Genomic DNA, 16,831 nt, shown 5'->3' with positions numbered 1-16,831 from the left:
CTTAGCCTGTGTGACCAAAACCCTGCTGACCCCCACCTCCTCCCTGGGCTGGAGTGCTCTGGGCCTGCATGGCTCAGGAGAGAAGGGAGTAGGTGCTTGGGGGGGGGCCTCAGTCCCCATTGCTTCGTGCTGGCTTTTGCTGGGGCTCCCGGGGGGGTGGCCTGGCTGCTGCTGCTTGGAGCTGGGGGAACGTGTGGCTTGTTTCTTGTTGCTGTTAGATTTGGGATTTGTGGGTTTTTTGGCTTGCTTTGGAGGAGAACCTGCTCCTCATCTGCCTGGAGAGCAGAAGTCCTCACCCTGGGGAGCAGCCTCCCGGGCAAGGTTTGGGTGCAGTCCCCTCTGCTTTCTGCTGCCCCACTGAGGCTGCTTAATTTATTGTTAACTGCTGGGAAATGGGGAGGGAGGAAGGCTGCAGGTCCTGGCTGTGGGGCCTGGATGCTGTCTCCTCTCCTTCCCAAAGAGTGCCTTCACCCTTCACCCCTTTCCCTGGCTCCCTGGGCAAGGGAAGACTCTCCCTTGGGAGCTGGTTGGGTTTGTAGGTAGCTTAGCCATCAGAGTAGGTTTTCAGAACTTCATTGGAATGTGCTGCTATGGTCTGAAATCTTCACCCCCCCCAAGGCAGGGGTCTCTGATCGTGTCCTGCAGGGGGGCTGTGTTGCATCTAGCTCCAGGTGGATCTGAGTTGTGTCCATAGAGGGTGGGGGGCAATCTGCTGCATACTTGAGAAGTGATGATTGCATTTTTTTTACTTTTTTTTTTTTTATTGTATGGTTGTTGTTGATCTTGTCTGTTAGTTTTTATATATGGAAACAAACAAAAAGTGTTTAAAAAAAAATAATGCTGCTTTTTGGAAGAGACAAAAATCCATTAAAGAGTAGAGTTGGATTAACCAGGAGAAGCCAGAGAGACCCTTAGAGGGATGGAAGGCAGGTTTGTACTGCTTGGTGACCTCTGGGCAGGTGGATCTGGGGCTGTTGTCCTCCCATTGTGGCAGGTGGAAAGAGGGGAGAAATGTGGAAAAGGAGGTAGAAATCTGCCATTAGCAACAAAAAGTAATTTATCAGGTGGAAAAAGATGGGGCTGCTGCTCTTCCACCAGCCTGGGTTGTCAAGAAGAAGCCATCTGCCACTGGGCTCCTGCTAGCAGGAGAGCTGGGGGCATGCAGGACCTGTCTGCACAAGGAGAAAACCTTGGGTTCTTTTTTCCCTTTTTTAAATCTCTATATATATATATATATATAAAGAAGTTTTAATTTAAGAGTAAAGTGGTTTGGTGTTCACCTGCAAGAGCCCAGCTTCTGGGAGAGGCAGAGAGAACTCTCTGATGTTGCAATAAAGAATTCTAAACCATTCCAAACATCTCAAGGGTTTGATTCCCTTCAGGATCTGCTTTGTTCTGTGCCTTGGGCAGAGTTCCTGCCTCTGGGCTCCCCTTTCCTGGCACAGCTCCTGAGCCTCTGCCCCAGGTTGTTCTAGGATGGGACCCTATTAACTGGGGCATCCCCTCAGGCTCCTTCCTGGGACTGCAAGAGCAGGATGAAAGGGAGAGCCCTGGACTGGGGGACCCCCCCTCAGGCTGATTCTTGGGGCTGTCTGAGCAAGATGAAGCAGGGAGGGGGCAGGCAGGACACCACCAGCCAACTCCAACCTTGCTGAGATGCTGCTGTGGCTGAAGGACATCTTGGGCTCACCAAGGCCCAGGGGCAGGTAGATGAAGTTGGAGCCAAGCCCCTTCCTGCAGGGCTGAGTGTAGAACTGCCCAGTGCCTGCCTGCAGAGTGGCTGCCAGGGACCAACTTCAGGCCACCAGCAGCAGCTCAGGTGGTGTTGCAGGGTGGCAAGAGTGTGCTGGAAGAGCTGTGCCAGCCTGGGCTATCGCCTCTCTCATCAGTTTCTGGCTTTTTGAAAGGAAGGAGATAACAATCAGGAAGCCAGGGAACAGGCCCCATGGTGTGCAAGCAGCTGGGCTCTGCGTGCTGCTGCGCTTCAGGAGGCTTCTGTCCTGCTGCTGTCACAGGAGAAGGTGCCAGCCTGAGAGGGTGCCAGCTCAACAGAAGCAGAGACAGGAGCACCACCTGCTGCCAGAGGAGGCTGTTAGGGCTCTTCCCCATGGGCTGCACCAGCAGGACTCTGTGCTGGTACAAACCTCCCAGCATCACCACCAAGCAGTTCCCCAGGGTAAGCACAGCACCCATGGGGCGAGGCCCCCACTGGGTATTCCTGCAGAGGTGGCAGCTCTGCAGGTTGGCAGGAGCAGGCCAGATGAGGCCAGTGGCCCAGATACACCCAGGGGGCAGCTGGAGAAATGAGAGATCTGGGAATATCCCTAGGGAAGTGGGTGGCTGGCATTTAGGAGGTAGGCTGGTGGCAGGAATGGCACTGCTGGGCTGCTCCTGCCCACAGGCACACACGGGTTGCCCAGGGAGCCCTTGGGAAACCCTCAAGCATCAAGAGGAGCTGTTTTATCTCCTGCCAAGAGCAGTTTGGGGCTCTGGGAACAGTCCCAGCCCTGTCCCCCCAACCCAAGCTCCCTTTGCCCAGCTGCAGAGGTGGGGTGCACAGAGGTTCCCTTCTCCCTTGGCAATCTGGGGACAGCATCAGCAGCACAGACTCCATCTGCAGCTCTGCCACCTGCTGGGGACAGGACAAGGTGAGGTGGGGACAGAGCAGGAGCAATGTGACTGCAGAGAGGGGCAGCTGCAGGGCAGAACCACCCCTGCCTGAGGGATGGGGCTCAGGTTTTATTTTCCACCACAGGAACAGGCCAAACCCTCCTGGCCCCAGGTGCCTGGTGGGATAAGGGCTGTCCTGCCCCAGAACAAGCAGCACAAGGAGCAGGATACAGCTCCATGGGCACATCCAGTGCCCTCTTAAGAGCAGCAGGATCCTGGGATGATTGCTCCCACACATGTCCCCACGGCTTGGCTCCTCCAGCAGTGTCCCAGGAGCAGCCAGGCCCCAGCTCTTCCCTGCTCACTCCATGGCTGCTGGCTCCTGCCCCTCCACATCTCGCGTCTTGGAGTTCAGCAGCTCCCTGCGGATCTCGGGAGAGATCTGTGGGTGGCTGTGGAACTTGAGCAGCTCCAGCAGAGCCTCCTTCTGCTCCGAGGAGAGGTCCTCCTTGTAGCGCTGGGCCAGGGCCAGGAAGCTCTGGTGCCACAGCACAGGCAGCTCCCGGGGGTCGGAGCGGAAGGCCAGGAAGTGGAAGACGAGAGCGTCGAGCACGCGGAAGGGCAGGGCGTACTTCTTGTCGATCAGCAGCCGCAGGAAGATGCTGTTGGCACCACTGTACTGCATCTCTGCAATCTTCAGCATGGCTGCGCTGTGGGGAGCAGCCCAGGTGAGCAGGCAGAGGCCACCAGGAACCCAGAAGGGTGACAAACCCCACACCCAGCCCCCAGCCTCAACCCTAAGCTTCAGATCTCAGGTTGGAAGAGACCTCGGAGATCATTTGCTTCAACCTCCACACCACAGGCAGGGGCACCTCTCAGCTAGACTCAGCTGCTCAAGGCCTCATCCAGCCTGGCCTTGAACAACCTCCCTGGGCAGCCTATTCCAGTCCCACCACTCAGACTGAAGAGCTTCTTCCTCAGCTCCAGTCTAACCCTGCTCTCCCTCAGCTTCAAACCATTCCCCCTTGCCCTGTCTTTAGCCAGTTCCTCTGCAGCCCTCCTGGAGGACCCCTTCAGGTACTTGAAGACAGCTCTACGGTACCCCTGGAGTCTTCTCCAGGCTACACACCCCCAGCTCCCTCAGCCTGTCCTCACAGCAGAGCTGCTCCAGCCCTTGGATCATCTTTATGGCCTCCTCTGGACTACAATCTCAACCCCGAGCCTCCCATCTCTACCCCAGAGGGAGCTAAGTGAGCTCCCTGCCATGTCCAAGATGTCAGAGAGGCCAAGGGCCAACTCAAGGTGCAGCATTGGTGTCCCCAGAGGAGCAGCTCTGCCCCCACCAGCCTCCCAGCCCTGTTACCTGGAGTGCAGGACGGGGATGGAGCACTTGGTGAGGATGCTGCCAATGATGATGGCCTCTCGCAGCGTGCAGGTCCCTGACTCACACAGGGGAATCAGGATCCCTGCAGAGGAGGAAAAGTCAGACCCCACCTGTCTGAACCACAGCAGGAGAAGCCCTGGGATTAAGCCCCTTCTCCCATCTCAGGACACATCTGACCCCAGGTACCACCAGCTCCCCCCACAGCTGCTGTTACAGGAGCTGCAGCATCTCCTTGGCGTGAGCCTCAAGCCACCTCAGGTTGCCAGACAGAACCAAGATCAGATCCAAGACGGTTCACACCCACCACCAACCTCCAGAAGAACCCCAGCAGCTGCCAGCTTCACTGGCAGCACCCAGAGCACATCATCCTTCTACCCTGAACGCTTCAAACAGGCTCCTGGAGGTACGGACACCACCTTGTCTGCCAAGGGGAACCTTCTGCATCTCTTTGAAGTCTTCTCCTCCCCACTGAGCCCCCAGGACCATGTCACACAGGGGCCAGCATCCTGTCACACCACAACATGCACCCTGCTGAGCTTCCCCACCTTTGAACCAGGCTGCTGGCTTGAACAGAGCCTTCTTCAAGGCCATGTAGAGGTGGAAGTTGAGGCGCTTGTACTCGGCGATGTCGTCCCTGACCCGCGGCAGCAGCACCAGGTTGTAGAACCTCTGGGCCATCCTCTCTTTCAGGTTGGATGAAAATATCCTGAGCACAAAAGTGGAGAGAGGAGGCCAAGCGGGGGACAGGTTGGTGTTTTGGAAGTTCTGGTTCCAGTGATGGAAAGAAAAAGCTTTAAAATCCCAGGTCAGCAGCTCCCAGAATGATCTCACCTGGTGGCTTGGTACATGGCAGCTGCTGTCCACGCCTCTGGCTCCGTGATGTAGAGGATCTGCTCCCAGTTGGACAAGGCAGGAATAATTTTAAATGCCTTGGGCAGTTTCCCACTCCTGTACTTGGACAGCACCTTAAATGACACAGATACAGGCCAGTCTGTGACACGGAGGCTGATGTCAGGGCTGCAGGACTTGTGTCCTCACCAGGAAAAAGCTGTCCCCTCCTTCAGCATCTCTGGCAAGAAAGGACCATTTCAGGTCCTGAGAAAGGACCATCCCAGGCTCACCCTGAGCACAGTACTCAGGAGATTGTCCCTCTCTAGGTCCTCCAGTGACTGGTACTACACAAAGCACAGGTGACACACAAAAGTGCCTGCACAGTGAGGATGAGGACAGCCTCTCTGGGAGGGCACAGGGGCAGACTGTGGAGCTCAGAAGCTTTGGCCTTACCTCCTTGACCCCCTTGTAGACGTCCAGGACACGGGGATCAAGCTGGGGCATGGGGCAGCCTGATACCTCCGACAGCGCCGTCTCCACCTCCGTCTGCTTCTCCGTGATCTTCTCCATGATGATGTCTGCCAAGGTGCGCCTGGGGCCAGCGCAGGGGGGACACAGGTTAGGCGCCGTGCTGGGAAGCAGCAGCGGCAGCCCTGGCCTCTTCTCCCCCGCCGCCTTCTCACCTCAGCGGCGGGTTCTTGTTCATGAACATCTCGATGGCCTTCTCGTCCTCGGGGTCCACCGCCACCTCCCCACCGTAGTCCCCGCTCCGTCCCGCCACCAACGCTGCCTTCTCCAGTGAGGGCCACTCCTCATCGTCTTCCGAATCCGAGCCGGGGCCGCGCACCGCCGGGCCTGCGAGGGAACGGCGCTGGTTGAGTCCGGAACCTCGCACCCTGGACATCCTGGGGGCGGCGGGGGAAGAACCGGGGGCTCACCCAGCGCCGTGCTTCGCTGCTTAGCAGCGGCGGGCACGCCGGGGCCATGCTCGGCCTCCAGCTCCTCCTGCTGCCGCCGCGCCTGCTCCAGGATACGCCGGGACAGCCGCGCGTCCACATAACCCTCGCCGCCATCCTCCTCCTCCTCGGCCTGCCTGCCGCGCCTCTTCTCCCGCACCGTGGCCCGCGGGGCTCCTTCCTGCAGGATCTGCTCGGCCAGCGGCAGCATGGGGCTGGGATCGGGGCCGGACCCCCGCGACCGCCGGGCCTTGGGCATCGCGGCGGGGTCTGAGTGTCAGTGCCGGCCTAGGGAGAGAGAGAAGGGCCCGGCCCGGCGCTGCCCCGTTTGGACCTCCGCTCAGCCAGCGGCAGCGCGTGCGCTCTGGCTCCGCCCCGTCCGGTGCACGTCCCGCGGGCCCGTCCCGCCCCTTCCGGCGTCTCGCTACCGGCGGCGCCGCCGTCCCGGGGCGGTGCGACATGGGGGTCACCTGGTAATGCTGGAGGGAGGGAGGGGGACTTGGAAAGGGGCTCCCCGGTGAGAGGCTTCCCGCTGTGGGGGGCCGGGAGCAGTCACCGGCCGGTCTTTGACTCTCCTCCGTTTCCCGGTTGCAGCGTGTCGCAGGTGCCGGTGGCGGAGGGGAAGAGCGTGCAGCAGACGGTGGAGCTCTTGACGCGGAAGCTGGAACTGCTGGGGGCTGAGAAGCAGGGAACGTTCTGCGTGGACTGTGAGACCTACCACACCGCCGCCTCCACCATCAGCAGCCAAGGTCAGCGCCGGGACGGGTGGTACCGGGCGGGGGCGGCTCTCAGCCGGCCCGGTCGCTTCTCCTGGTGCCGCTTGCAGCTCCTTAACCAGGCTCCTGCTGGGCAGCCCCGGCTGCGGTGACAGGGCGGTCTCCCGTGGAACGAGTGGCTGCTGTGGGTGAGGCCGGAGCCGGGAGAGCGAGGCTATTCCCACGGGTCGTCGATGCTTTATTTATCTGTTATGGGTTCATTTGTTATGGTGAGGAAGGAGCAGGCATCTCGCTGCCTTCTCCACCACCGAAGGTGCCAGCTGCGGCTCCCTTCTCTCCTCACGGAGAAGGAGCATCCCTGTACGTGGTGCTGAGGGATGTGAAATTTCTTGAAGGCTCACGGGAGACCTTCTCACTCTACAAATCCTTTAGAGAGGTTGGAGCCGGGTGGGGGTTGGGCTCTTCTCTTGAGTTACAAGCAACAGAACAAGACAAGAAGGCCTCATGGTGCTCTGGGGGAGTTTAGGTTGGACATTAGGAGCATTATTTTTCCCTGGATTGTTGGATTTACAGCTCAAAGAGCATTGCTCTCCTTTCAGGGCAGACAGGCAAGCTGATGTATGTGATGCACAACTCGGAGTACCCCCTCAGCTGCTTTGCTCTCTTTGAGAACGGTCCCTGCCTCATAGCAGATGCCAACTTTGATATCCTCATGGTGAAGCTGAAAGGCTTCTTCCAGAATGCCAAGGCCAACAAGATCGAGAGCCGGGGCACCCGCTACCAGTACTGCGACTTCCTGGTGAAGGTGGGCACCGTGGCCATGGGGCCCAGCGCCCGTGGGATATCTGTGGAGGTGAGCCTTGGAAGGCTGTGAAACACACCTGCAGACAGGGCAATCCCACTGGAGGCTAGATGAGCAATCCCACGTCCCTTCTGTGCCTGTCTGGCTCATTGCAGGTGGCTTGTCCTAGGTGTGGTGCTGTGTGCAGCAGGCAGTGTGTTCCTCTTTTCACGGCAAGGTTGAACCCTGGCAGCTGTTGGAGGGCTCAGTTGCAGCTCCAGGAAAGCCCGTGAGGAGCCAACAAAACACCAAAGAGATGCCACTGAACTGAAAAGCTGTTTCAGGTCCTAATGCACAGCATGAGTAGCACACTTCAGGTTAATAAGTACACTGAAGGGGGCAAACCAACCTCCTTGGCTGCTGATTTGGGCTCTGCTTACTTTCCCCACCTTGAGCAGACACAGCCCCAGGAGAGCAGGGTCCTCTTGCTCCAGGTCCTGCTCCTGAGCTCTAGAAATGGTCTTCTTCTCAGCAGAGAGCTTTTGGCAAGCCTCAGTCCTATTCCAGGGCATGCTGAGCTGGATTGCTGTGCTGTGGAGGGCTCAAAGCCTGCGTCAGACCCCTCTGTGCTCTCTGCTTGGTGCTGTGACTGCTGATGAGGCTCAGAGCAGCAGCTGGCAGCTGCTGATGGATCTTACACAGGGCAGAGGCTGGGCTGAGGCAAACTCTAAAGGAAGATCCTTCAGCAGGAGGCTATGGGAGGATCTAGGAGGGCATTCGAGGACATGGTTGGTTGAGTGTGAGTCAAAGGCTCACAAGCTGTGGACAAGCCTCAGCAGGGCTAAAAAGCCTCTTAGGAAAAGGCAAGGAGCTGGGCTGTGCCAGTGTGGGGAGGGCAGAGCAGAGCAGGTCAGGCTGCAGACATCTAGATGTATTGGTGCCTGTCTTCAAGATAGCTGAGAATTAGATGATTAAAGGTCTTTAAAAATCAGAGCTGATGCTTTTCCTAAGCACACCAATCCCATTATCTGATAGGGAGTTAATCAGGCAGGTGTTCCTAGCCAGCAGGGAGGAGGATTGAGGAGTGGCTCTGTTCTTCACTGCAGTAAACACAGATGTTGTAGTGTCAGCACTGCTGCTGACCTGGGCTTCAAGTCCAGGCTGGATGAGGCCTTCAGCAGGCACAGTCTAGTTGAGAGGTGTCCCTGCCCATGGTGAGGAGGTTGGAGGAGATGATCTCTGAGGTCCCTTCCAACCTGAGCCATTCTAGGAGGCGGTGATGCATGGAGAGGGGAGCACATTGACTGCATGGTCATCACTTCAGGGCTGTGCTTTCTGTTGCCAGGTGGAGTACTGCCCCTGTGTGATAGCCAACGACTGCTGGAACCTGCTCATGGAGTTCATGCAGAGCTTCATGGGAAACCACACTCCTGGCATCCCTTCTGTGTTCAGCACCAAGCATGACAGCATGTACAGCCCAGCAGACACCATGGTGCAGTACATGGAGCTGTTCAACAAGATCCGCAAGCAGCAGCAGGTTCCTGTGGCGGGGATCAGGTGAAAGGATTCCCTGGAGCTCGGTTTGCAGCCACTGCAGCCTCCTTTCTGCCTGCCCCTCTGCATCAGGAGTCCCACCACCATGTGGCACTGGAGGCAGCCCAAGTTTGGGGTTTGTTATTTTTTGTCTTCTCAATCTTTTTCCCCTGTTTCAAAGCCAAAGTCTTGAACATTTGGTAGATTTCTGGTTGTCTGCCTTCGTGGGTTTGAGTGTCTGGGCCCAGGCCTTTGGTTCTGCTGGTTCTTTGTGCAGTGCTTCATCTGCAGGAGGGAAAAGGAGAAATCCCAGCCCAGAGTGTGCAGAAGGGCAGCATTTCCTTGACTGCAAAGAGCTGTGTGAGAGGTTTATATCTCCGTGTGAAAGTGTCTTGGTTTTTCTTTTTTCCACCCAAATAAAAAGCTGTATTTTTGGTGAGCAGTTGGGAGTCTTTCCAAGCAGCAAGAGTGCTGCTGCTTTGTGTTTGTGTCTTTACAGCTTCTGAGATTTGCTGTTGCGTGGAGACAGTTACTCAGCAGAGCTTTATCTTTGCTTTGGTTCAAGAGCTTTATGCCCCTGAAGCAAACTAATTTCCCTGTGGCAAAATCTCCAGGAATTCTTGCATTCCTGTTATGTGGGATGTTCTTAGCTTGCCTTCATCTTTTCTATCTGATGGGAGTATTAAAATCTTCTGCCTCTTGGAGGATGCTGATGAAACCTGGTGATAAATAAATAAATGAGCCTGGCAGGAGCCCTCTCGTGCACTGAAAGCAAATACCAACTGCTTTAGCTCAGTGTTTGGAAGGTAGGTGATAAATATCCCATCCCTGCACACCAGCTCTCATCTGAGACATCCTGGTGACTTCAGCAGATTTAAGGAAGCAAGGGAAGATTTGGAGAATAAGAACCAAAATTAGAAGATTTAACCATCTGATATCACTTGAATATTTCTTCTTTTTTTTTTTTTTCCCTAGTGGTGATTTATTTTTACAATAGGAAAAACCAGGGAAATGAGATCCCTTTGGAGCCAGCTGTCCCCTTAGTTTTACGTGTTCAGCATCTGTCTGGCTTGTAGCTGTTGTTTTTTCCCCTTCCCCCTCCTGCTTGGTCTCAGAATCCACAGAAACCTTCCTTGATTCAGTCACAGCCTTTGCACTGTGCTTCCCCTGTGGTTCCTGTGTGGAGCAGAGCTCCAACTCTGCAGCCCATGTCCCAGACTTAACGCATCTACGTGGAGAAGGTCTGAGGATGGGTTTAGGAAAGGAGATAGGCAACGAGGATGGGGAGATCCTTGTGAAGAAGCAGTCTGCATCCTGCTTTGCAGCAAATCTTGTCGGTTCCTTGCCAGGATGTGGGTCTTGAAGAGTCTGAAGAGCAAGTAAAGCAGTAATGGATTTCTCCCAAATAGATTCCTTTCCTTCTGAAGCAGTAGGGAGGGGGGAAAGGAACTGTTTTGTTACTTGATGTGCTGCCTGGTGGAGAAGTAGTTATTTAGATATGACTTCTTTTGTGATTATTATTTATACCTGTAAAGCTAATTAACTGTTAGAGGACCCAGAGCCTTTTAGTGTGGGCATTTAATAAATTTAATCAGCACTGGGTCCAGAAAGAGATGGTTAATGAGCCATAATAAATGGCATAGTGCACCAGGAGAGTGTTAGAAATTGCAGTGTGCTGAAGATGCTGAATTTTTGCAACTCTTAGCTCAAGTCCATGCCATGTGCACTGGCTTCAGTGAGACCATTTATGTTCAGTGATGAAAATTCAGGGAGAATCTGACCTGCTGACATTCCTACCTAGTTTAATGTGGCTGGGAAAGCTTACAAAACCAAACTGCAGCCTTCATAGGCATGGTTATTTCCATCCTGTTTCCTATTTTAAGTCTTAAACAAACCCCAAAAATACCTTTAATGATCTGATTAGTCATGCTAATGCTTTATTAATTCCTGAAAGCTGCACTCTGTAAGCAGAGATGTCAAAACTCTGGTCACATGGCTTAACAGAAAATGCATGCTGGAATCCCTAGAGACTTCTGTGCTCTTCTTAATACATTGTACTGTTCTTAGAGTAATAAAATGAGCCCCCTTGAGCTACATTCTGCCTTCAATTACACCATTCCAGCCATTGACGTCAGTAGGTTTCCACATGTGTAAGGATGGGGGCAGGATTTAGCCCTTTATGTCTTAGCAGAAATGCTTGGTGCTGTGAGAACCTTTCTGTGCAGGAAAGGATCAGCTGCCCCTCCTGAGGGGCTGCTCTCACTCTGGGGCTTTTTGCTTTCTTGATGGATAAAATGATTGCTTTTTAATCTGATTAGACTGAGGGACCTGGGGCTGTTTTGTCTTGAGAAGGCTGAGAGGGCATCTGATCAATGTCTATAAATAGCTGAGGGGTGGGTGCCAGACTCTTCTCAGTGGTGCCCAGTGATAGGACAAGGAATAAGGGGTGCAAGCTGGAACTCAGGAGGTTCCACCTCAACATGAGGAGAACTTTCTTTAAGGTGAGGGTTCTGGAGCCCTGGAGCAGACTGCCCAGAGGAGTTGTGGAGTCTCCTTCTCTTGAAGGTCAAACCCCACCTGGCTGTGTTCCTGTGTGACCCGACATGGGTGACCCTGCTCTGGCAGGGGGCATGGACTCGAGCACCTCTTGAGGTCCCTCCCAACCCCTACCATTTTGTGATTCTGATTAGCTGTAATTAATGCTCCTCTTGTTGCACCCCCTCCCCAACACTGCTAGGGCAGGTTAAGGTGGCTTGGGACGTGCTAGTCTGCATCTCAATGAGTCTTCACTTTCAGTTGTGTTACAGTAATGGACCCAGCCAGCGTAAGTGAAAACCACCCTCAATTTGCCTGTCAAGGCATGGTCTGGAAGGTTGTTTTCCTCTTGCTCCCCAGTGTTTTCTCACAGTGCAAGATCTAGAGGGAAGGGTGGCAGAGCTGTAGGCCTGTACCCCTGCGGATGTTTTTTTTCCTCCTTCTGCACCTCTCCAAATCGCTGCCAGCCTTGTTGCTTTCTGTGAGCTGAGACCTGGCCTATGGAGTATCTCCCACCCTCACACAGCCACCTCAGGGGCTCTATGGAGTGCTCACCCTCACCACCTCGGGATCCCCATTACCTCAGGGCTCCTGTGGGGTATCTCCCACCCCACACAGTCACCTCAGGAACCCCCCAGGAACGCGCCACCTCCCGCGCTGCCCCTTTAAGAGTCTCTTTGTCTCCGAAACATCCTTATTTACCCTCCTGTGACTCAACCAAACTTCAGCCTGGGATTCACAAAGCCCGGTACGTCACCGTGCGGGGCCGGGCCCGGCCAGTGCCCACCCCTCGGCGCTGCCCTCCCGCTCCTCCAGCGTAAGCCATTGAAGAGCTCTCCCTAGCGGCTACGCAGAACTCTTAAGCTCCGCCAGACCTCTCTCGCCCGCTGCCGTAGACTACGCAAGCGACCGTCGCCGCTGCGCTTGCCTCGCCGTTAACACTCTACGGAATTGGCGTAAGCGTCGGCGCTGAATCCGGAGCGGGGAGGGAGAGCGAGAGAGACGAGTGGGAAGGCGGGAGCGTTGTGTGGCGTGCTCGGCAGCCAATGGTAGGGCGGGGCAGGGAGCGGCGGGCGGCCAATGGGCGGGGAGAGGGGCGTGGCCGGTGGCCGTTGGGGTGTCTCGCGCTGGGTGACAGCTCGCGCGTGCTGATGATGGCGGTAAATAAAGGGGCCCGTTGCGGGGGGGAGGCCGCGACCCCCATGAGGGCTGAGGGTGGGGAGAGGGACGAGGAGCTGGGGGGGCACCCCGCGGTGAGGAGGGGGCTGAAGGGTCCTTGGTGCTCTTCCCCTCCCTTTTAAGAATCCCCCCCTAGTGCGGTTGTTATGGGGGGGTGCTGAGGCGGACCCCGTCCCCCCCTTCCCCTCAGCCCCGGCTGCTGCCGCCTCCGCCTTTGTCTGCGGGCAGGAGCCCAGCGCCGGATCGGCGGCTCCGCAACTTTCCCTTTGTTGAGGCGAGGGTGCCGCGGGAGCGACCCCCCGCCCCCCTTCCCCTCACACCCCCTTCACACCCACCGCGGCACCGGCCCCTCCCGTTGGGGCCTTCACAGGGGGCTCGGCCTGCGGGGCGGTTGTGCGGTGGGTGCCGTGGGTCGTGGCCTGGCTGCTGGAGGGGAGGGGGAAAGCGCCTTAAACTCTCCCATAACCCCTCATGCAGTGCTTGGAGAGGGGAGAAAATGGGCAAAAATCGGTGCCGGTTCATATTTACCTTATCGAAAAGCTGTGGGCTTGTATGTGTGTGTGTCCGTGCCGCAGAGGTAAACAGCAGAAGTTAATAACGGTGGGGGGGAGGGGGAGGAAGAGAGCTGAGGGCATCTTGGGTTTAGGGATCTGGATGGCGAACGCCCGCCTCCGTGCTTTGAAATCCCCTTTTAAACACCATTGGAAGCGGAGAGGGTTGCAACGGTTTGTAACCCCTCCTGCGAGTGCTCAGTTAAGCAAAGAGCAGAGCTGCTTCTGCCTGTGAGCCTTCCCCTAAAGAGGAGGTAAGTTTGGAAAAGCTCATTTTAGGAAAGGCTCCTGCTAATCGCGTTCTGTGCGGTTATATGTAGGAAAAAAGAGGCGTGATCCGTGTGCCAAAACATCTCCTGATCGCCAGGTACAGTCAGCAGGAGGACAGTGACAGGCGTGCAGAAAGCCCCCAGTTAGCTAGAAATAGCTCAGGGGGGCGATAGGGGAAGGGAAGTGCCTTTATTCAGAGTACTTTTACTCAGAGAAAGATGCGAGCTCTTGAAGTGGCTGCATCCGTCTTGTGTGAAATGTTGTAAAATTTGGTGCTTTTTTTTTTTCTGCTGCTTCGGAGGAGGTGCTGGCTGGAAGCCGAGGAGCGTGCAGTGAAAGACGGGATAAGTGCTGCCGATTCCTTAGCCAGGGGAAAACTCTAACTGACTTGGGCGGGAGCTGCTCCTTGAAGTAGTGTCGAGTGGTTCTTCTGCGAAGGCATGGCAAAAAATAGGGACCAGATTAAAAGGGATGATAGCGAGGTGGGACTGGAAGCCAAAATAGGGTGGGAGGAAGGGGGCTGCTGGTGCAGATGAGAGCTGAGCTGCTGCTGGTGGAAAGGAGACACACGGCTGGGATGCGAGGATGGGGAAGAGAGCTACAGGAGCTGGATCAGAGGGGGTAAATCGATGGAATTGTGAATATAAGAACTTTGTGTGAGTGTGAACGCTGAGGATTAAACTTGCCCTTGGATTACTGAGTATTGCTCTTAGCAGAAATGTCTGGAGTTGGGTCCTGTCCACAGCCAGCAGCAGTGTTTGCGTTGGTTTGCTGCTGCTCTCGTTTTGGTAGCTACACTTGGGGGTTGCTGTTAGTTAGCAATTGTCAGATATGTCAGATGTTTAAAAAAAAAAACGGAGGAGGAGGAGGAGAGGGCAACAAAAAAACGTTTGGTGTTGCTTTTAATTGCTTTGAAAACAGGCTAGGTGCAAACATTTGAAAATGATGTGCCAAACGTGAGCAGCATTTGATGTCCCTCCAAGCCAAGCAGGCTATCAAGTGAAGGGTAAACCCTTGTTTATTTACCCCCTAATCATTCTTCCTATTAATATGAGCTGACTCCAAGTGAAAAAAGGGTGTTTTGAAGTTGGCAGCTTTTCAGGCCTGGAATAATTCTTGGTCTTGTGCAAGTTCTATTTGTTACAAAGAATTTCGCCTTATTCAGGAGCAACGTCTCAACAATAGTCACACATGCAACCGTTTAGAGACTGGTGCAGCCAGTAAGGCAAAACGGGGGGATTCATTTAGCTGTGGTGTGTCCAAAGATTGTTGGTAAAGAATCTGTTGCTGCAGTTCCTGTGGAGATTCCGATTGCAGTGTGGTACAAGGACAGGCTGGAGGCCTGTGAGAATGGAGAACAACTGTGAATAAACCCTTGCAAAATGAAAGGGTGCTTGGGCTTGGTAAACTGGAAGGGGCATGGCAAAGGATATGTCTGTTGTGTGCTGCACCGTTAATCACGGGGAGGGGGGGGAGAGGAAGGGCACCTTTAGCTCGTGTATCCCTGTCTGCTGCTGAGTGTGAAAGCCCTGAGTGCTCTTTCCTGCTGCAGTGGATTTCTTGCGACTAATCGGAATCCTTCACTCGGTGTTTGCAGCTCTCTGGCCGCAGCAGACTCTGCAGGTTGTGTTCTTCAGGGCTAAAATGCACTTGGCTTGTTAAGTAGTCACTGCTTTGTCTCAGCACCTCAGAATGAGTGACAAGAAACCCCTTCTCCAGTGACACAGGCAGTGTAAAATACTAAATATGTCCTTAAAGATCCTATTGTTATTGGCTTCCCCCTCTTTCCTTAACTGTTTTTATACTGAAATGTCTTAGGACATCTACTGCAACTCATAAAGTAGAAGTCAGTGTTTTCTCAGCCCTTACAAGATGTTAGTAGATGGATTTAGAATATCTAACAAAAGGAAATACTGTGAAATTAGCTTCTGTATCCTAAGGTGCTAGGGAATTCTTTCACATGTTCGTTGCTTTGGGGAAGTGTGAAAGGGTTTCTGATGCTGAGCTCAGCTGCATGTCAAAATAAATCTGTGATATTTGGGGTTAAAATCGTTGGTTAGAAATGAACGGAGAGATCCAAAGCTAAGTTGGTGGAAAAGTTTGCCTGTAACTAGGTGCAGAGTTTCAGATCCAGTGGGGTGTAAAGGAAGATGGAGGGGGAAGAGAAAGATTGGGGGAAAGGAAGATGGAGAGAAAAAGGGAAATGGGGGGAAGGAAGATGGAGAGAGAAAGGGAAATTGGAGAAAGGAAGATGAGAAAAATGAAAAGAGAGGAGTAGAGGAAAATGTGGGGAAGGGGAAGAGGAGACATCTCTAGCTCCAGCTTCCTGTAAGCAGTGTGGTAGGATGTGCTCTACAGGATCCTTACTTTCTGCAGGAATCCTTTTTGCAGGAGGAGAGACGCTGGAAGTTTCTCGCTTTGTCTGACAAACCGTGTGGTTTTCATCTTGAATATTTCATCAAGGGTTGGTTTTGTCGTTGGGGCTTGTTTTGGTTTAGTTGGGTTTGTTTTCTTTTCCTTTGGGGAGTAAAACCTTTGGGGATGTTCTTGCCTCAGCAGCCTATTGTTAATTGCTCGGTGTATAAACACTTCACCTTTCCTCAACACTTAGCCACAATGAAGGGGCTGTTGAGTTGATGTGGGTGGGTTGTAGAGAGAAAAGCTCCCCCCCTTCAGCGGCAGTGAATGGAAGGACCATCCTCGTTAGCATGAAGCCCTTAACTAAGCATTGCTCCGGAGTGCGCTGAGCAAATTCAACAAATTGTTTAACAGGGAGCACCACCAGCTTAAAAAACAGAGCTCCAGATCAGAGTGGGCACCTTGCTGGTTCAGATCTCCCTGCATCCCGACGCTGACGCTCTCCACTTTGGGTTTTATGAGACTTCAGATCAAAGATGGCTCATGCGAGGCTGTTAAGTCGGATCTGGCTTGCGAGCCGCTGAATTACAGCCCCAGCATGCAGGCTTCACCACCTCACTGGCAGCAGAGCTCCAGAGCAGCTGTAACACGCCACTGAAACAAAAAAGATAAAGTGGGAGTGAGGGGGAGAGAAAGTAAAAAAATGGAGGTGAAGGTTCTGTACTTTACCAGTGTCGTAGGGAAATAATTTCTGCGTGGTCTAAAGCAAAATGTTTGTGTATTTGCAGGAATTCACATCCTGAGCATACTGTGGAAAATGCAAATTAAAATGCACCCTCATTACACTGCGTTCTGCTGGGTTTGAAAGGGGGGGAAAATCCCTTTTTGCAGCAGTACTATGGAGTGTCTTTAGTAGATATAAGATATGTGGGAAAAAATTACCTTGGCTGCTTTGTGCTAAGTATTGTTAATTAGCGTTTTGCTTACGAGATGGTAAAGAGCACACATTAACCATTGCACGTCCAGTACCTGACAGAGATCAACCTGAAAGCTCTCAGCAAATGCCGAATTTATTGGGTCAAAACCTTGAGATTTTTAAAAGGAGGATCCCACGGTGAGTCCCTTTA

The 16,831-nt window shown here is 53.9% G+C and overlaps 2 protein-coding genes across 3 annotated transcripts; one reads left to right on the top strand and one right to left on the bottom strand.

Annotated features, from left to right (window-relative positions):
- Positions 1-2,797: 2,797 nt before the first annotated feature.
- On the bottom strand, positions 2,798-6,040 carry BYSL (bystin like). The gene is made up of 7 exons (XM_054397916.1): positions 5,764-6,040; positions 5,509-5,680; positions 5,279-5,417; positions 4,826-4,959; positions 4,540-4,700; positions 3,974-4,076; positions 2,798-3,320 (listed from the first exon to the last, which is right to left on the bottom strand). Exons 1-7 carry the CDS (start codon positions 6,038-6,040, stop codon positions 2,972-2,974), a joined length of 1,335 nt encoding a protein of 444 aa, XP_054253891.1. The 3' UTR covers positions 2,798-2,971.
- A 181-nt stretch (positions 6,041-6,221) lies between these two features.
- On the top strand, positions 6,222-9,480 carry MED20 (mediator complex subunit 20). 2 transcript variants are annotated; one of them, XM_054397827.1, is made up of 4 exons: positions 6,222-6,254; positions 6,376-6,530; positions 7,097-7,350; positions 8,624-9,480. In XM_054397827.1, exons 1-4 carry the CDS (start codon positions 6,241-6,243, stop codon positions 8,837-8,839), a joined length of 639 nt encoding a protein of 212 aa, XP_054253802.1. In that variant the 5' UTR covers positions 6,222-6,240; the 3' UTR covers positions 8,840-9,480. The 2 variants fall into 2 exon arrangements, with proteins under 2 accessions (XP_054253802.1, XP_054253801.1); XM_054397826.1 differs by having other exon boundaries at positions 8,570-9,480.
- The last annotated feature ends 7,351 nt before the right edge of the window (positions 9,481-16,831 follow it).

This window comes from Indicator indicator, chromosome Z, assembly GCF_027791375.1.
Source record: "Indicator indicator isolate 239-I01 chromosome Z, UM_Iind_1.1, whole genome shotgun sequence".
Taxonomy (NCBI): domain Eukaryota; kingdom Metazoa; phylum Chordata; class Aves; order Piciformes; family Indicatoridae; genus Indicator; species Indicator indicator.
The sequence above is the reverse complement of the archived record's forward strand: the minus strand, read 5'-3'. Positions and strand labels throughout refer to the sequence as shown.